At 41.1% G+C, this 21,569-nt stretch overlaps 1 protein-coding gene across 1 annotated transcript in view; it reads right to left on the bottom strand.

Moving 5' to 3' along the window:
• Positions 1-4,603: 4,603 nt before the first annotated feature.
• LOC126154274 (uncharacterized) overlaps positions 4,604-21,569 on the bottom strand; it is a 108,207-nt gene continuing 91,241 nt past the window's right edge. The window contains exon 3 of the mRNA XM_049916126.1: positions 4,604-4,660. Coding sequence (XP_049772083.1) covers positions 4,604-4,660 — 57 coding nt within the window. The remainder of the gene's footprint in view (positions 4,661-21,569) is intronic.

The following is a 21,569-nucleotide window of genomic DNA, read 5'->3' as shown; positions in this document are numbered from 1 at the left end:
CACCTCAGTGTACGTTCTGTAGCAGCAGTAAGCATCTGTTGTAAATGGTAAACTCTATTAGTAACTACTTTTTCTTCAGTTGGAAAACCATCCAATAAATACTTGGATTCCAAGAATGTTTCTAGTGAATGAAGGATTGCTCTCAGATTTTGAATTTCGAGTCTATGGAAAATATCCTGGGTTCCGCGGAGGCAAAACACTGAAAATAGACTGTGATGAAACAATATTAACATGGCAATATTTTCATGAATGATCAAAGAAACAAAAACGGGAATATGCAGTACCAAACGTCTGCAAAAATATGACTTTCGTTCTTTAAAACGTTAACTGCGAATTATTTAACTTTTGTACTCTTAAAATAGCAATTTCTTTCTTCAAGTAAAGTTCCATGAACACTGAATTTACCGATATCACTCATCTGCTTTGATACATGTCGTTATCTAAGCGGTCGATATAAACCACATCAAACAAACTTTCACAATTTAACCTTACTTAGACATCGGGCTAAGATACTGATTAGTCTGTCGCCATTACCTACATTCCTCTGGCTAAATAAATGGGCAGCTAGATGCCAAATAAACACGATAAAGAAAAGTACATTCCAAAAAATAAATTGGAATCAGAATTAATAGTCAGCATTCTGTTTGTGCAAGTAAGACGTCACATGCCAGATCATGATTACGTAACGGACCGAAGCCGACGTCTGGGATCAGTAGGTTGAGTCGACCCGACAGTTTCTTTAAGTTCCTCATTTTGCTGGGTTATTCGCTGGTATTGTATTTTGTCCAGGGGCAGAGGTCTCAGAAAGGTTGGGAACAGCGGTTCCGACGTACATTAGGGAAGCGACTTACAGCTTCTCACAACCACTTTTCAGGACTGGGGTCGACTGATAAAAGGACTTCGTAGAAAGCATGCTATCTCTCAGCCAAACTAATAGACTGTTTTGTTAATTTTTTAATTTGAATATTCGGTTCAAAATGGTTCAAATGGCTCTGAGCACTATGGGACTCAACTGCTGTGGTCATCAGTCCCCTAGAACTTAGAACTACTTAAACCTAACCAACCTAAGGACATCACACACATCCATGCCCGAGGCAGGATTCGAACCTGCGACCGTAGCAGCAGCGCGGCTCCGGACTGGAGCGCCTAGAACCGCACGGCCACCGCGGCCGGCTGAATACTCGGTCTCATAAATTATGGAAATATATGTTTTCGATGGTGTTGTATACCAAATACCTTGTTATTAAGTTTTAACAATTTCCGTAGCCCTTCTGACGCCCTATTCCCATGTTATGTTTCACTTTTGTAGACCAGTGTAGCTGTTTGTCATTGACATATCGTACATTTGTGTGAATCATGATCCAATGTCAATATTTCAAATGCAGATGAGTGCTGGAGAAGCTGAGTGAGTGAGTGATTTATAGCACGCCTAGATGAGCGCGTCTTCTACTTTTAAGATCGAGTACGACTTGTCTTGGCACTACATACAGTGTCAGCCAAAGTATGCCAATATACGAAAGAGGACATTGCAAACTGAAACATATTCCTGGAAACATCCGATTAATCTTGTTTTCATCAAACTGATAGACACTGCATCAGACATTAACTAGTGTACTATAAACGATCAATGTCTCTGATCTGTGGAATGAGTACTGAACTCGAATTGTCGTGTTCCGTGGTGTAAGTGCAAGTGGTGTGCTTACTCTGCGTTATTGCTAGTAAAACTTGACACGAATTAATTGGGTAATGCAACTTCCAGTACCAATAAAGAAATACAGTTACTGAAAAATACATTCAGCCCCTTAGGCACCGAATCATCTGGCCCTGTTCAAAACTGAAAACTTTGGTCCCTGTGCACGTAACAAATAAATTAAATTATCTTACCTCCAGAGCAGCAACGGTGGAACTCGATATATATATATATATATATATATATATAAAATGAGAGACCAGAATATATCGCGTTCCACCGTTGCTGCTCTAGAGGTAAGACAATTTAATTTATTTGTTACGTGCACAGGGACCAAAGTTATCAGTTTTGAACAGGGCCAGGTGATAGATATAGGCTACCTACAAGCTCAGCAGTTTGCAATGCTGGCCATACTACTTTGAAATGCACATGAAATTCATTTGCCTGATAAACGAGATCACTTATGAAAAATCCAACTTCTTTGAAAAACATATGAACTGGACAGGGAGGCGGTATTGATTATGGTGAATTACTAACACTGAGTTTTTTTTTTGGTAAAATTTATTGCAAGTTAAGTTTATCTTTTCAAAAACATCTGACAAATGAAGTTACATTATTCACAACTGATTCACAAACAATGAGACTTAAACCAGTATAAATGCAAATCATCACATTACATATAGCTGTTAACAAATCTTAGAAGCATTACAAAAATGAAATACGTAACTAGCCTTTTTACCAAAACAGTCTACGTACATTCTGAGGTTACTCAATAATTACAAATTATCAGCCAACTCATCTATACTAACGCGCTGGCAAAAACAAAAATCATAGTTGTTTAACATCTTTAACTCGCTTCCATGAAAACTTCCGCTTCCAAGTTCAACAATACTGACATACCTAAATTAATCTAACCCTTGTTGGCTTCACACAACACACCACAAAAACTGCCCACTCCATCGTCTTTCCCTCACAAACAGCTACCTGCAACTGTGCGCCCCGCTCTCTCTTACTCCAACACTACAATCTCAGACCGGAAGCAGTATCTTTGGCTCTGCGGTCGCGCACTGTCAGCGATTCGCATTATCGAGTATATCAGAGACATTAATCGTTTTAGTATACCCGTTTCGTTTTAATTTATTAATATTCTTATCTTATTCTGGTGCCACATACAAGTGTGCCCCAGTCGTCTTCTTCCAGTGTGTGTGTGTGTTTGGGCACGCACGTTTTCTTAAGCAAGCTGTTTGACACTACCTACATCAAAATTCACCCTCCGAGTTCGATCAGTCCAATAAAATGGCTCTGAGCACTATGGGACTTAACATCTATGGTCATCAGTCCCCTAGAACTTAGAACTACTTAAACCTAACTAACCTAAGGACAGCACACAACACCCAGCCATCACGAGGCAGAGAAAATCCCTGACCCCGCCGGGTATTGAACCCGGGAACCCGGGCGTGGGAAGCGAGAAAGCTACCGCACGACCACGAGATGCGGGCGATCAGTCCAATACATTTGGATCGGAACACCAATGTAAGTGTATGAACTCCGAGTAAGCAAACTGAACAAATTTGGGTACCTCTTCCTCAATATTTTCCTTACTTATCTACTACTTCGCTGTGGTGTATTTCTATATGGTATTGAATAAACATTCCCACGTTAATATCTCGTAAGCTACCATGCATGGTAGAGCTTGTATTAGTGTATTCCACAACTGATGTAAAAACATCGCCAGAATTCCCAAAGCATGGGACAAAATAAGTGAAACTTTTTGCTAGAAAACGATGAGCAGCGATGATACAATAGTGTAATATCACCATGTGCTTTATATGCAGCTGTCTAGAAGCATTTCCGGAGGAGACGAGAGCACGAAATGGTAAAGGAATACTGCAAATACTAACTCAGGGGGCCAAGCGATGGAAGTGTTTCACACTGTCCGCAACGCTAATTTGCAGTACTATGTAACCATATATTACAGAACGACATTTACAAAGTACAGGATAATTATTAATATATTCTACAATAGGGTGCTTAGTTCTTTGCCTCAGCATTGTGCAACAGACGGCACTGAAGATGTACTAAGAACTAAGAAACGAAGAGGAAAATTCCAATGCGCATGGTAGTTAATATGGCTAGTTAGGCTGGGATTCTCCTAGCGAGGGTAGAAAACGCATATAAAAATGTTGCGGCCATATCAGGATAACGAAGCCACATAAACTTACCACAGAAACGTCTGTACTACGTAGAAACAGCAGTGACGAGGGAATGGAGAATGTGAACGAGTGAATATAAAATCATCTAAAATTGCGTCGGACAACATAAGAAAATATACAGTGATTGTCTATCTCATCCTCTTTATAGCCGTGTTTTGATAGAAACAGTAAAGATCTGGTACCAAAAAGATAGATTATTACCTATCACCTGGACAGAAAAACAAAGGTGTTGCAACCAACTGCCGTGCATATGCCTTTCTACACACTCTGGACTTCTACAAGTGCAACGTTACACAAATAAATAACAGAGCTGATTTTAAGATCTAGACGGAGGAAAAAGAATATAAAACATCAATAACCCACACACACACAAAAGCTTAAAGGATCAAATAAAATGTTTTACATAAATCTGCCACACAGGGAAAAAATACACACGACAAAACATTTTAATCGAAAGAGTTCAAATTAAAAGTCTCTTATATAGTAGTGAAACTAGGATAATTATATGTGAGCAAATGTCTAGTACTAAATTATAAATACGGCCAATTAGAAGTACTGGTAAGGAGAAGGCTTGAAAATTAAGAAGTTATATGCTACATATCAGAACACACATAAATATGTTAGAAATCATGCGAAGACATAGTTTATGTTCCTATGTCTATAGCGAGTCGTAGTTAATCAAACTGATTTTTAGACGCATTTAGATAAAGAAGAAGAAGACGACGACGACGACGACGACGACGACGACGACGACGACCTTGAGACAAGAGGTGAAAAAAATTTTGAAAAGGCTGAGTAGAAGAGAACAAGGAACGACAGAAGAAGAATTTTTTCGAAGAAAATCTTGAAAAGAATTCAAGATAGGAAGCAAAAGAAGACTAGCGCAAAATTGTCCAAGAGGAGAGAGATAAGAAATATTAGAGAACAGGAAGGGAGCAACACGGACTTACGTATTGAAACTGTTCGCATTGATAGAAAATTTAAACGCTAAAAGGAATGATTTATAATAACGTTGTGTTTCTGTTCCCTCAATCTCAGTTCCTTCGCGCAAAGGTAAACGCCCACCTGGATAAATACACAAGATATTGGCACCTGCAGAACGTAGAGATCGTATTTGTGATAGGTTGCCGACAAAATGGAAGGAAGGAAGGAAGATTAGTGTTACGTCCCGTCGATAAGCGACGAACTCAGTGACATAGGCAGGAAACTGTTATGGGACAGCGAAACATTTTCTTAGGCAATACATTTGATAAACTCTTTTGGCAGACAGAAATACATCCACCAAAAATGGCTGTTGCAGAGAGCAAAATAATACACAGCTGGTATCCAGCGCGTTGCTGCAACAGAAGAAATAATTGTGGAAATGTCGTTTGAAATTTTAAATAGTTATCTTGTTTAATTAGGAATGAGAGTAAGGATGATATTTATTTTATTGTCGATAGTGAACACATTTACAGATATTGAATGATATATAAAGGAGAAAAATAAAAGATGTTCATTTCACTTTTTTTGACTTTATTATTCAAGAGCTTTAAGGTAGTTTTCGCACATATCTCCAAAGAAGCGATGGTCTGAGGCAAGGATTGAGCTCATCAGCTGGTGTTGATGTAGATGTCACTGAAAGGATTTGTCTAAGGTCGCCAGATAATACAATGAGAGCGCCACCCAACAGCTGTGCATCTGATCGTAAGAGTTCGATCAAAAGCTTCAAGTGATTTCTTATAAGCCATGGTGCTTTCGTCCCACACAATGAACTTGCAGAGTTTCGTAACTTTTGCCTTTCCATATCCTTTTGAAATGTTCCACGCTGAAGCTTCTCAGAAACGCATATCCAATGGGAATTTGAGCGTAAAATTCTCTGCTCGTTCACCATCCAATCAAATAACCGCAATGCCTGATGAAGCAAGAGCCAAAGCAATTCCTTTTTGAGATCGAATGTGAGACGACAGCAAACAGATGAGGAACGTTTTTTCATTGTCAGCAGACACATCAAAGAAGAACAGACCACCTTTGCCATTTGACACGGCATTTGTAATTGTGTCGTAGGCCAATTTTGGTTCCACAAGCAAAGGTTGTTCGTTTGCTTCAACAAATGCACACAGATCATTAGCACTGTACTGCTGCTCTCTCACTACACCGCAGTCATAAAGGTCTAGTGCAGAACGTTCTGGCGCAATCATGCCAAGGCGAATGAGTTCTTTGTTGTTGATGGTTAAGCGTATGTCCTCGATTTCGATCAGAGATTGATTGAAAATACAGTCCAAAAAATCCCTGGAACTTTTATTGCTGTTTGCACGAACATGGCGCAAAATGTCTTCGCTCAAATCCTCTCTGAATTTTTCGCACAAATCTTTAGGGCTGGATGGCGAGCATGAGGTCAAAATAATGGCAAATAATGTTCGAATTGGGTACTGTCCAGAGCCAATGTTCAAATTTGTCGCGGTTGACAGCTGGCACATGCATCCGTCAATGTTATCTCGAAGACCTTCCTGTGATGCACAGGCAGGACGAGAGGAACTCAAAGAATATTTTATGACACCCACATGGAAAGGTAGAGTGGCAAGAGAGATACCAATAGTATCATCCTGCACCAATATATATTAATTATGTTCGTACTACAATATATTCATTTACGTAAATAAATAGATTATATAGATGAACTCGAACTGTTTAGTTACTTTCTTCCTATAAATTTGTGTGTGGGGTCCACTGTATAAAAATGTATTTTAAACTATTGTTTACATCTATCGATTGGTAGAAGGTACTATATGTAGCCTATACATTGCAACAATTTTGCGAATGTACTTATAATTTGGTGACCATTGTAATGGTACTTGAATCACGTAACCATTACGGCACCTCACCTCAACCACTCGATACCAGCTATATTCTACTGTGTTTCTGTAAAATAGTTAACATATTTCTGTGACAAAACTCAGATTTGATTTCATTAATGTAGAGGTACTTTGATACATCGATATGTTTATATTGCAATGATATTATTCTTATGTGTATTCTTTCTTTTGTCACTATGATCTTTGACGTACTTGTAACTCTGATTATTGTTGGGCGCGTAAGCGGTTATTAGAGAGTCAAGTCTTGGTCGTCATGTTGAAAAGACGCAAATTGTAGTCAGTTTATGAAATGTGAACTTTAACAGTGAGGAAGATATTTTCAAGTATGTTTTATATTGTGAAGTGATGCTGCAACAAAAGTAATAAAAAAGAAGTGTAACTTAAATTCGGAGTGCTGAATACTTTTTTACATTACCATTGTTCTAACTTGCAAAAGTTTAATCTTCAAGAATGGTTTATGAAACATATCTATAAAACTTTTGAATATCGCAGAATATCACCTAGGCCTCTTTGCATCCGAGATTTTCGACGATTGAGCCATGAGTTCACAACGAGACCAGAGTGAGAAACACGAAAAGTTGAGTGCCTAGTTTATCCATTATTTCATGAAATGACCTTATTAACTGTGTTCTAATGACACCCGCCACATAATATAACTTTGTTGTTGCGCGAAAATGCAATATTTAGCAGCGTGAGCAACACTACAATCATAATTAATTTTTTACCTTTGTTGTGGTAGGGTTGTTAGACCATGGATTGATATACTACAGCACTCAGTTAAGAAATATGAATAGTTATTGAAATCAAGATACTTACAACTGAGCTGCCCATTCCTGCACGCCGTTCTGCCACATCTAAGATGAATTTTAATGATTCATATTCGAAACATTGTTTCCGTATTACCCGCTGAGCCGCCTTTTTATTCGTCACACGCGTGTGTTCGCGATGAAACGCACTTCTCAGATTTTTAATCTTCTTCGTCACAGCATTCTCATAGATTTCATATTTTGAAGCGAGATTTCGTACAACGTCTATTTTCCCCATATTATTTTTATAATTAGTTTCACGTATGTTCCACAGAACCTCAACTTATCTGTAGTTCTCTATGAATGCTAAATGCTTCTCGTTCGACCACTCCATATTTTCGAATTTACCGCCGCCGTACAGAAAATGTCGCACAAGAAACGACTCAGCTCGGGAGCTACGGCACATTGCGGCTGCTTGCGACATGACGCACGATGTTTGTTGTCTATGCCGCATGAATCATGTGACAACGACCGTCATGTAGCATGCATCACTGTTGCATGCCACAATGTTGCAAGATGTTGCCCCAGCGTAAATGAGGCTTAAAGCACTCTATATCATCAACCGCTCTCAAATTTTCAAACAAATTAGGACCTCTGACACTAGTCAACAGCATTCTCGAATAGTAACACTCGGCCTTATTTGGGTGTAACGCACAAATGCCGCACAGTGCGTCAGAGTAATACAGATTTTGATACCCATCAAACATACATGCCTTGCTTACGTCGTTGGAATTTCTTGGATGCAGCATTCCATGTCCCGTACTTTGGAATTTCTGATTACAACAATGTCTTGGCATATACAACTTCTTCCCGCAGCGCAAAAAATGCTCTACGTATTGCGTGCGCTGGTTCACTGAAAAAATAGAAAAATTACTGTTTGCACTGGCAAATTTCGATCACATGAAAATCACAATTATCGGCATCGACATGAGTAAGACAAAATAAAACGCTGATCTGTATGTTTCTGTCACATTCAAACATCTCACTATACACTTGGCGGTACGACACGCGCGACACCTACTGTAAGTAGGGCAAGCTCAAGCAATAAGCTGAAGTTTTATCGCAATCACATGAACGTTACGGCAGCGCATAAAATACGAACGAACACACATTGATTTTTATATATTAGATGTAAGCAGCGCCGTTAGGGTTAGGCATAGGCTAATAATTCATCTCCATGGAGCAACGTTATTGACCTAAATCCCAATGCATATAACCTCTGCATAATTTAGCATGCAGCGTCACGTCTCGGCGCAAACATACCCATGTCGCAGGTCAAGATGCTACACGATATTCTGTAAAACGTAGCTTGCACCGCCGCTTCTAGGAAAATAAAAAATGTACACCAATTGTCAGCTGTGACGTTTTACGGTACAATATGATAAATAAAATGATATGGTATTTTTGACATTGCACGTCCCGATCTTCGTTTTTCTTACGATTCTAAGTAAGATAACCATTAAACAATCTGAATTACAACACTGGCAGCTATCCTAAGCTATCAAAATCATGTACACGTGTGCTTGGAATTATATTTTGACGTTGGGCATTCGACCTGGGGTTGTTGTTGTTGTTGTTGTAGTCTTCAGTCCTGAGTCTGGTTTGATGCAGCTCTCCATGCTACTCTATCCTGTGCAAGCTTCTTTATCTCCCAGCACTTACTGCAACCTACATCCTTCAGAATCTGCTTAGTGTATTCATCTCTTGGTCTCCCTCCACGATTTTTACCCTCCATGCTGCTCTCCAATGCTAAATTTGTGATCCCTTGACGCCTCAAAACATGTCCTACCAACCAGTCCCTTCTTCTTGTCAAGTTGTGCCACAAACTCCTCCCCAATTCTATTCAATACCTCCTCATTAGTTATGTGATCTACCCATCTAATCTTCAGCATTCTTCTGTAGTACCACATTTCGAAAGCTTCTATTCTCTTCTTGTCCAAACTATTTATCGTCCATGCTTCACTTCCATACATGGCTACACTTCATACAACTACTTCCAGAAGCGACTTCCTGTCACTTAAATCTATACTCGATGTTAACAAATTTCTCTTCTTCAGAAACACTTTCCTTGCCATTGCCAGTCTACATTTTATATCCTCTCTACTTCGACCATCATCAGTTATTTTGCTCCCCAAATAGCAAAACTCCTTTACTACTTTAAGTGTCCCATTTCCCAATCTAATTCCCTCAGCATCACATTCCATTATCCTCGTTTTGCTTTTGTTGATGTTCATCTTTATCCTCCTTTCAAGACACTGTCCATTCCGTTCAACTGCTCTTCCAAGTCCTTTGCTGTCTCTGACAGAATTACAATGTCATCGGCGAACCTCAAAGTTTTTATGTCTTCTCCATGGATTTTAATACCTACTCCAAATTTTTCTTTTCTTTCCTTTACTGCTTGCTCAATATACAGATTGAACAACATTGCGGAGAGGCTACAACTCTGTCTCACTCCCTACCCAAGCACTGCTTCTCTTTCATGTCCCTCGACTCTTGTAACTGCCATCTGGTTTCTGTACAAATTGTAAATAGCCTTTCACTCCGGGTATTTTACCCCTTCCACCTTTAGTATTTGAAAGAGAGTATTCCAGTCAACATTGTCAAAAACTTTCTCTAAGTTTACAAATGCTAGAAACGTAGGTTTGCCTTTCCTTAATCTTTCCTCTAAGATAAGTCGTAGAGTCAGTATTGCCTCACGTGTTCCAACATTTCTACGGAATCCAAAGTGATCTTCCCCGAGGTCGGCTTCTACCAGTTTTTCCATTCGTCTGTAAAGAATTCGTGTTAGTATTTTGCAGCTGTGACTTATTAAACTGATAGTTCGGTAATTTCCACATCTGTCAACACCTGCTTTCTTTGGGATTGGAATAATTATATTCTTCTTGAAGTCTGAGGGTATTTCGCCTGTCTCATACATTTTGCTCACCAGATGGTACAGTTTTGTCAGGACTGGCTCTCCCAAGGCTGTCAGTAGTTCCAATGGAATGTTGTCTACTCCGGGGGCCTTGTTTCGACTCAGGTCTTTCAGTGCTCTGTCAAACTCTTCACGCAGTATCGTATCTCCCATTTCGTCTTCATCTACATCCTCTTCCATTTCCATAATATTGTCCTTAAGAACATCGCCCTTGTATAGACCCTCTATATACTCCTTCCACCTTTCTGCTTTCCCTTCTTTGCTTAGAACTGGGTTTCCATCTAAGCTCTTGATATTCGTACAAGCGGTTCTCTTTTCTGCAAAGGTCTCCTTAATTTTCCTGTAGGCAGTATCTATCTTACCCCTAGTGAGATAAGCCTCTACATTCTTACATTTGTCCTCTAGCCATCCCTGCTTAGCCATTTTGCACTTCCTGTCGATATCATTTTTGAGACGTTTGTATTCCTTTTTGCCTGCTTCATTTACTGCATTTTTATATTTTCTCCTTTCATCAATTAAATTCAATATTTCTTCTGTAACCCAAGGATTTCTACTAGCCCTCGTCTTTTTACCTACTTGATCCTCTGCTGCCTTCACTACTTCATCCCTCAAAGCTACCCATTCTTCTTCTACTGTATTTTTCCCCCCATTCTTGTCAATTGTTCCCTTATGCTCTCCCTGAAACTCTGTACAACCTTTTGTTTAGTCAGTTTATCCAGGTACCATCTCGTTGTATGCCCACCTTGTTGCAGTTTTTCAGTTTTAATCTACATTTCATAACTAATAGATTGTGGTCAGAGTCCTCATCTGCCCCTGGAAATGTCTTACAATTTAAAACCTTGTTCCTAAATCCCTGTCTTACCATTATATAATCTATCTGATACCTTTTAGTATCACCAGGATTCTTCCATGTATACATTATGATTCTTGAACCAAGTGTTAGCTATGATTAAGTTATCCTCTGTGCAAAATTCTACCAGACGGCTTCCTCTTCATTTCTTACCCCCAATCCATATTCACCTACTATGTTTCCTTCTCTCCCTTTTCCTACTCTCGAATTGCAGCCACCCATGAGTATTAAATTTTCGTCTCCCTTCACTACCTGAATAATTTCTTTTATCTCATCATACATTTCATCAATTTCTTTATCATCTGCAGAGCTAGTTGCCATATAAACTTGTACTACTGTAGTAGGCGTGGGCTTCGTGTCTATCTTGGCCACAATAATGCGTTCACTATGCTGTTTGTAGTAGCTTACCCGCACTCCTATTGTTTTATTCATTATTAAACCTACTCCTGCATTACCCCTATTTGATTTTGTATTTATAACCTTGTATTCACCTGACCAAAAGTCTTGTTCCTCCTGCCACCGAACTTCAGTAATTCCCACTGTATCTAACTTTAACGTATCCATTTCCCTTTTTAAATTTTCTAACCTACCTGCCCGATTAAGGGATCTGACGTTCAACGCTCCGATCCGTAGAACGCCAGTTTTCTTTCTCCCGATAAAGACGTCCTCTTGAGTAGTCCCCGCCCGGAGATCCGAATGGGGGACTATTTTACCTTCGGAATATTTTATCCAAGAGGACGCCATCATCATTTAACCATACAGTAAAGCTGCATGCCCTCGGGAAAAATTACGGCTGTAGTTTACCCTTGCTTTCAGCCGTTCGCAGTACCACAACAGCAAGGCCGTTTTGGTTAGCGTTACAAGGCCAGATCAGTCAATCACCCAGACTGTTGCCCCTGCAACTATTGAAAAGGCTGCTGCCCCTCTTCAGGAACCACACGTTTGTCTGGCCTCTCAACAGATACCCCTCCGTTGTGGTTGCACCTACGGTACGGCCATCTGTATCGCTGAGGCACGCAAGCCTCCCCACCAACGGCAACGTCCGTGGTTCATGGGGTATCAGCATCTAATTACGGTTTGTGCCGTCCTACGTTCCGATGACAACTCCAATCAAGTAGGTATACTTGTAAGTCCTGAGCGACAACAGCCTTTTTTTTTATTTTTATTTTTTTATAGGAGGTATTGGGTAGACATCAACGTAGGCCCTTACGATCGAAGCTCCTATACATCGAACAAATAATCAGTAGGCATGTAAATTAGCCCTCATCCGGGTAAGTCCAGTTTTAATTAGCTCTTCCCCCGGTGACTGCAGAATGACTGAAACATACAAGATTCATCTGTGAGAATAGCCACTGACTGCAGATATGTTAGTGGCAAGAATTCCCTTGCAACCCACTGCAGCGACAATGTAACGTACAGCAGGTAACGCTTCAAAAATACTCTGAGACGAAGGCGACCTCACTTCACTCTAAAACAATCCCAGTTGTAAAGTTCTTATGAATCCTACGCAGGCCAATGAACGCCATTCAGTAGAAATTTTCCCCACAATCTCATGATCTTGTGGCATAGTTTCACATGCTCATGTGACGCAGTGCCTAACTTCAGACAATACTCGTAGGTGTTCCTTGCGGGTAGCTACACAACCATGGTAACCGGAAGTACGCTCCTCGCGCCATAACGTCACGTTGCTACAAATACGTAGTCAGTACCGAGACAATGCAATTGTTTGGCGATGGTGGCGACAAAACTCGGCCGACGAAACAGAATTTCTATTTCAAAGCTTATCTCTGGACCTGTGTAATTCAGAGGAGACAAAAGGGCCAAACCAACTTGTCACAGTGGTCGCTCACAATCTTTATGGTGTAAGTTCTCGATCTGGCTCAGAGATGGTGTTGTTATGAATATTAGTTTGTGGTACATTTTACGCAATAACTTCCAAGTGTCAGCTTGATCTATAGTACTATGTGTAGTGTGTTTTATCCAGACAGATAAGCTTAATTATCGTGCTCTCGTAAATAATTTTGTCGACGGTGCACTTCCAACGACAATTCATTCTTAGTTAGCGAAGGCTGATAGGAAATTTGCTTTACAACAATTACGAAATAGAGACTGAATTCTGCTGAACACCGGACATCAAAAACAGCTAAGTGCCAAAATTAAAAAAAATAGTTAGACACATAAAACGAAGTTAAATGCCATCGCCAACAACCACAAATGGAAGCTAAATGCCGCAAACACTGATAAGTGGTGCATATAAGGCGTGGAAGACTGCAGGAGGTGTGTGATGAGGCTAAAGCGCGCGAAGTGCCACGAAGCTCTTACAGTTCATCGTGAATGCTGACAACGACAATAACACCCTGAGAATTCAAACCTTATTCTGTTATTAAAATCTGTTGATTGTGCCTTCACTTTGTTGTTTTCAGTTTTTTTGACACTTTAATGTAATAACGACGAAATGAAACAATGAGCGAGAAAAATGGAAAATCAGTTTGCGTTCAAATGTAACGTATTAGAATTAAGGATAAATCTCATCTGAGTCATAAAAACATGTTTTTAGAAGGAAAAACTGAGCCTGAAGAAGAAGTATGTATAAAATAGAATTAGTCTGTATGATCACAGAATCTATGTCTACGATATTGCAGCGCCTGTGTTGTTCAGAAGTACGATGCAATAGGCACTACGGCGACTACACCCATTACGAAATACATGACTGTATTATACAACCATCAGCTGTATAATGGAAAGACGAGAATGAAAATCTGTGCCGGACCGGGACTCAAACCCGGATATCCCGTTTATAACGTGCGGGCGCCTCATCTTTAGGCTATCCAAGTACGCCTTACGACCGCACTTAAACTTCCATATGTCGTTAACCATGTGTCTATAACCTTGGTTCAAATGTGTGTGAATTCCTAAGGGATCAAACTGCTTAGGTTTAAATCAAATGGCTCTGTGCACTATGGGACTTAACATCGGAGGTCATCAGTCCTCTGGAACTTAGAACTACTTAAACCTAACCAACCTAAGGACATCACACACATCCATGCCCGAGGCTGTCCCTACCGGATACATCCCTTTCCACACCGCCGGCAACGTAGTGATGCGCTCCAGTCCAACAGCTGCTCAACAGATGTCGCCTTCGGCGGAGGAACTACCTTGGCCGCATCCCCCGCAGGCGCCAATCCGAGACTATGACGACATCATCACCTGAACGGGACAGTCAGCCGGCGACGAGCTCGCTATCGCCGATAGCGGCGGTAAACCAGTCACGCCACTCCAATGCATTCATCCACGCGGTCATAACCCATGACCGAGGGCTGCAGAAGCAGTATCATCACGTAGTCGCGACTGGTAGTTCTTCAGTTACAGTGGACTAACTGGGACGCCGTAGCTATGACCAACTTATTATCGTAACCAGAACAGTCAAATACTGGATCACTATTTGGACTTAGCCTCAGGCACAGATTGTCTTGCTGGAAGCACAGGATACATGTGTTCAGCGTTCTATTCAGTTACATTTAAAGTAGAGTTACTGGACTTGGACTAACTTATTGTGTAATGATTCCAGAACTCTACACTGGCGTCAGCAGAGTGACATACTTCACCAGCCAGAGAGCAAATCGCAAAACGATCGAGTCCCAAGAATCTGTTGAAAGTTTAGCCGACATGACGTAAAGATGGAGATGATGAAGCGCTTTTGAAGTGTCATTTATCATTCGTCGGTTGTCACGGATTCTCTCTCGCACTAGAGCAAGGCACGCATGGCCCATAATCATATTTGCCGCTGGGATATTAACGTGACGGTCTCTTTTTAGCGAAAGTAAGTACAAATTGTTCTTCTCGACACCTTTTTTGGAAGGTTAACGCACTAAGACGACGACCTTCGTTTTGGCGCAGGTTATCCAACTTGTCTACCTTGCACATCATCTCCTCCCCATAGAGAGAAGTGAAGTGATCTCCCTCAGTTTTTTCAGCGCGATTCATTAATAATGTGCTCCTGGGTGTTTCGCCGAGTTGTTTCCATTTTCTGCACAAAATGTCGACGAGAGACCCAGCCTGAGATCTACTTTTTCCCTATCCGATGGAAGATATTATGAACAAATCAATAGCGTGGCGATGAATAGTCATTCTGTTATCGCTTGTCGTGGCAGTCGTCTATATGGAACACTTTCAATCAAAGGCATTAGAATCCAGCAAGTTCAAAACCAACGTGTTTCTATGAGAACGTGGGCGATGTATTTGCAATGTGGCCACATGTAAGGGAAATGCTTCAAGAGTTCCTGGAACATTTAAACTCGCATTCGTTGTAATATAAAATTCGCGATGGAATTTGAAAAAGAGGGCCAACTACTTTTCCTCAAGGTTTTAGCTAAGAGAAGAACGGCCAGATTCCTGTGTCACTGTGTATATAGACAATCTATGCATCCGATCTCCATCTCCACACTTCGAGCCATCACCACCCGTCACAAAGAAATTCGGTGCTAAAGACTCGGGTCCATAGAGATTGAACATTCTCATACATGGGCAGCCTCGTTGAAGAATTATAACGCCTACGAGCAGTGTTCCGGAGAAATGGGTACAAAGGCCATCATACTGAACGGGCGATACAACGAAAATCAACTACGCCTGAGAAAGAGATTTGGACTGAGATCGAGGAAGGGAAACCAAAAATAGCTTATCTACTTTATGCTGGCCCCATGTCTGGAAATTGTAGACTCCTACGGAAACATGGCATCCCGTGTATTTCGTTCCCTTCAACTAAGGAAAAAAAAAGTATTCTTTGTAATGTTGCAGACGACCTAGGTCTCCGAAAGACGGGTGTGTGTCGCAGTCCATGTGAATGTGGCATGTTTTATATGAGTCAGACTATCAAAACAGCCGAGGAGACATCCAAGAAACATCAGTTACACACCTGACTAAACCACCAAGCAAATCAGCTGTCGCCGAGCACTGCCTCGAACATAATCATGCAATGAAATATGATGAGAATATTGTGGTGCAAACGCCAAGTTTCTTGGCCACCGTACTTTGGAGTTTATAGAAATAAAGATGTTGGCCGGCCGGAGTGGCCGAACGGCTCTAGGCGCTACAGTCTGGAACCGCGCGACCGCTACGGTCGCAGGCTCGAATCCTGCCTCGGGCATGGACGTATGTGTTGTCCTTAGGTTAGTTAGGTTTAAGTAGTTCTAACTTCTAGGGGACTGATGATCTCAAAAGTTAAGTCCCATAGTGCTCGGAGCCATTTGAACCATTTTTAAAGATGTTGAAAAACCTAATAAACTGGGACAGAGGATTCAATGTAAACAGGCTTGGAACCAGCACTCAATTTATTAAGATCTTACTGGCGATGACATCCCCCAGAGCAGGGAAACAATGAGACCATATGAGCTTCACAGTATGTCAGTGCACGATTCGAAAAACTAAATTGGAAACAGGAAACACACTATTAATCCATCGCGCCGAGAAAACCTCAGGGATGAAATCTGAATAACTTAGGTTCAAGTTTTTGTTACTCAACCCAATACTGATGCCCAGTCTTCAATTATGATCGTACGTTTGAAGATGATCGATGTCAAAGAGACCCCAAATCTGAACCACAGCTGCAAACATCGAGAAAGTGAATGATGGTGGTTGGGAACTGAAGGTATATGAGATAACTGATGCCATAGGTTCAAATGGCTCTAAGCACTATTGGACTTAACATGTGAGGTCATCGGTCCCCTAGACTTAAAACTACTTAAACCTAACTAACCTAAGGACATCACACATATCCATGCTCGAGGCAGGATTCGAACCTGCGACCGTAGCAGCAGCGCGGTTTCAGACTGAAACGCCTAGAACCGCTCGACCACAGCGGCCGACCGCACTCATAGGGTCAACCCATATGTAAGGTATAGGTAGTTATCCTAGGGCAAAGGGACAGTATCGTGACAGAATATTTTTTACGGCCGCTGTGGCCCAGCGGTTCTAGGCGCTTCAGTCCGGGACCGCGCGACTGCTTCGGTCGCTGGTTCGAATCCTGCCTCGGGCATGGATGTGTGCTATGTCCTTAGGTTAGTTAGGTTTAAGTAGTTCTAAGTTCTCGGGGGCTGATGACCTCTAAGTCCCACAGTGCTCAGAGCCATTTTCACACATTTTTATAGGAATTATTCTGGTAAGTTTGAATTCTATATACCACTACCATTATTACGTGTTATGAGTGTCGGAAAGAAGTTCCTCCAGAGTACAAACAGTCTATGAATAATGAGGCTATTACTTACTAAAGAAGCAGTACAAAGGATTAGAATAAAGAATAAAATATTTACGTATCATGGACACCTGAAGTTTACGATTGGAGACCTAAGGTCAGTCCTCACGACGCCTAGATATAAAAAGAGTTGGCCCCAACATTGAGTGAAATACTCCCATTTAATAATCAAAGTGAAGTCCTCGATGGTGTTCTTTAAGTTTTGGAAACAAATGAAAATCGGATGGGGCCAAATCGGGACTGCGTGGAGGATGATCGATGCCAGTGAATGCAACGAGTCGAGTTGTTGGAGGCGTCGCAGTCCTCATGTGTGGTCTGGCATTGTCGTGCTCAAGGAGAGGGTGAAATGAAATGGCTCTGAGCACTATGAGACTTAACTTCTGAGGTCATCAGTCCCCTAGAACTTAGAACTACTTAAACCTAACTAACCTAAGGACATCACACACATCCATGCCCGAAGCAGGATTCGAACCTGCGACCGTAGCGGTCGCGCGGTTCCAGGCTGCAGCGCCTAGAACCGCTCGGCCACCCCGGCCGGCAAGGAGAGGGTGCTCCATGTGTGAACGAACTCTTCCAATTCGAAACTAGATTACAGCGCGTTATTTCTCAGGCACCGAAGTAGCTGCGTTACACAACATTTTGTCACACGCCTCTAGCAACAGACGTCTGCAAATATGTACATATGAAAAATAAAGATGTAGCATGTTAATAATGTTAGTTTTATTCAAAAAACTTTTTCACGTTAAAAACTCGGAGGCATTCGTTTTCAGCACGCTCTCCTACAACTGGTCGTCGGCGTAACAAAAGAATTCAAGTACATATTAAGGAGTAATAAAGCAAATTACAACAAATTAAAAAGCTGAATTTAAAATATCAAGTAGTCTGCTTCCTCGCTGCCCATAGTTGGATGATATTCTAAACTAAGTTACTTATTTACTGGCACACATTTGTACAAACTTCACAATGTGAAGAGAACAAAACAATAGGTACCACGCGTTGCAGACGGCACTTTCGCTCTTCGCGCGCAGTGGGTCAAAGTTATTGGTTACTAGTATGAATAAGAGGTCTTCTCTTATACTGGATTTTGTAAGATCAAAGGAAAAGTAATACAAGATATTACCTCCGCACAAAAAGAAGAATACGACATCACGAATAAAACATCAAGTGACAACGAAATGTAAAAGACATCGAGCACGATCGAAAAGCAAAAGAAAAGATTAGTGTGAGGTGCAATATCTAGAATCACATGGCGATAAGGAGAGATGAATGAAAAACACTGATGAAAAGTAAGTAATGCCAGATCCCAAAGGAACTTGCAAAATCATTTACAGTACAGCAGTGAAAGAAGACATTTCCGCAAATGTGGAGCAATGCCATAATTGTTCTATTTTACAGGAAACGGAACAGTCAAAACGTAGACGGCTACAGACCCGCAACCATCCACTCTGCACGATAAACATTAAAATTTTCACACACCACATAGGAAAGACATTGTATTGTAATCCGGTAAAGAAATAAGCGCTCCTTAGAAGATTATATACTACAAAGGAGGATTTGAAAGTAGTGAACAAAAATACACAACGCAGCAAGAAATACGAAATACCACTTTGTCAGGAAGTAAGGGATTCTGGAAAAGTTTTTTCTCAATTTCAATAAAATCTGCACTAACAGCCCTTGAGAAAGAAGGCATCGATTCAACCGATGTGCGTATACTTAAAAATACACAGGGTGTTCCATAACCACAGAGTCAAAATTCTGCGGGCGATCAAGGCTCCAGAAACAGAGTATTTTGACACGGAGCATCAATGGTTGGAAATTAATATTTCAGGCAGTAGTAGATACTGAATAAGCAATGTGTACGAGACAAGTGTTATCAAACTGCTGATGTTTCTACATAAACGTTTGTTTTGCTAGGTTGATAAACCAAACAACAGTTTGAAATGTTTCCACAGTGAAATGTCTTTTCTTCGGAATTACATTAGGGCGCTGGTGTAGGAATTGAAGAGGAAACTAGTTATACTGTCCTAGCAGTCAGTTTCACTGAAGAAAAGTCGAGTCTTGTGGGAAGTGGTACAGCGCGTGCCTGGAAACCGAAACGTTGCGGGACGAATCCTGGCTGCAAAACGGAATATTTCAGCTGGCTTCAATCTAGCCTTCACCTCTCAATTTGCGAAGATTCTACAAGAGCGATACGTGGTTCGGATTAAACTGTGGATGTCGTTTCTCGGTACAATTACCGTGGTAGATCAGGGACACGTAAGTAGCAGAAGTGGCGTCTAATCGAAAAACGTGACCAGACCGTAGAGCGAAACGGAATTATTGTTGCCGAATGAAAGATGACAGGAATATCTGGCAAAACTGTATGTGTCGTTGTAATGAGTGTACTGAGGTTGACGACCATCACTTTGTACAGTTGCTGCAAGCTACGTTGTTGCTACAAGATGTAACTTGTTTCAGTCAAAAAAAAAAAAAAAAAAAAAAAAAAAAAAAAAAAAAAAAAAAAAACCCTAGATATTCATTCACAACTATGAGTTCTTAAATCAATATACTCAAATCACGAAACTCTTCCAACCACATAATTTCGGTCCTAAAAGTCTGAGCACGTTAGATCCGTCAATACTACAGTTTCCACTGGGCTTCTTCAGGACGGTGGGAAACGCAGACTCGAAATAAAAAATAAACTGCTTCCTATCTCTACATCTGTACTACGCATGGCAGCTCACGTTGTGTGGAGGAGGATACTTGTGGTATCATTATCGTTTCCTCCTTCGCTGTTCCATTCGTGTATGCTGTGTGTACGAACGATTGTCGGTAAGCCTCCGTACCAACTACAATTGTTCCGTTTTTCTCCTTGCATCGCTTCGCGAGACGTATATGGGAGGAAGTAATACGTTGCCTGAATTTCCACGGAACGTATGCTCTCGGAATTTTAATAAGAAACCTCTCTGTGATGCACAGCGCATCACTTTTACCATCTACCCACTGGAACCTGCTGAGCATTTCCGTAACGCTCCCTGATACACTAAACGACCCCTTGACGAAACGTGCCGTGTCTCCTTCTCTTCCACTAATCCAACCTGGTAAGGTCCACGGGTCGGACGAAATTTTTGTAATGCACTTCCGGGTACGGTGAATAACATTTCCATTATATTATTCCAATTAATCTAAGTCCGGCATTTGCTTTATCCAGAACTAATTCATGTGATCATTAAACTTTTAAGTTGCACCGGGCGGTTACTCCTAGGTGGTATTTCATGGCTGTATTGTTTCCCTTGATTTAACGGCAACAGCGTATCAATGGATTTATTCTCCTATCTATGCGTAAAATGATGTATTTATTTGCGTTCAGGGTCAACGGCCAGCCCCTGCATCAGTCATCGATCTTCGCAGTCTTGGTCCATTCCGCTAGCCTTCTGGTGCTGTAACCATCCTATTGACAACACCATCGCCTCCGAACGTCAAAGCGCTGGGCGCCCCACAATCCAAACATCCGAAAGTCACAAAGCATCCAACGTTGTACAATAGATAACTTATGTATACTGTGAACAGTAATGACTCTTCTTTGTGGTACTTTCGAAGTTAATTTTACGACAGGTAATCATGAAGTTTTAATTACAAACTAGGTTATTAATTTTTTTTTCTTTGTTTGCGCGTACATGTCTGCAGGCATGGTACACAATGAAATCCCTACGCCACAGAACCGCAGCACACCGCCAGAGAAACCTTAATGGTTCGGCCAATTGATAAAGTGGGGTATCCCGAGTTCTTAATCTTTGAGCAAAGATAATGAGGTCGTTCTGTAAAATTGCGGATAAAAAGATACGAACTTAATCTCGTTCTGAACTGTAGATATTCCCGACCTCTTGTTTTTATTCTGCCGGGAGCTTACTTTTCCTCCCTAGAACAAGAAATCAAAGTGTGCGTAGCAGCTACAAGTATGTCTTGCGTAATATTGCCTGAATTTCAGATCACTTCAAGCTGATTTTCACCATTA

The sequence above is a fragment of the Schistocerca cancellata genome, chromosome 2 (genome assembly GCF_023864275.1).
Source record: "Schistocerca cancellata isolate TAMUIC-IGC-003103 chromosome 2, iqSchCanc2.1, whole genome shotgun sequence".
Taxonomy (NCBI): Eukaryota; Metazoa; Arthropoda; class Insecta; order Orthoptera; family Acrididae; genus Schistocerca; species Schistocerca cancellata.
The sequence above is the reverse complement of the archived record's forward strand: the minus strand, read 5'-3'. Positions and strand labels throughout refer to the sequence as shown.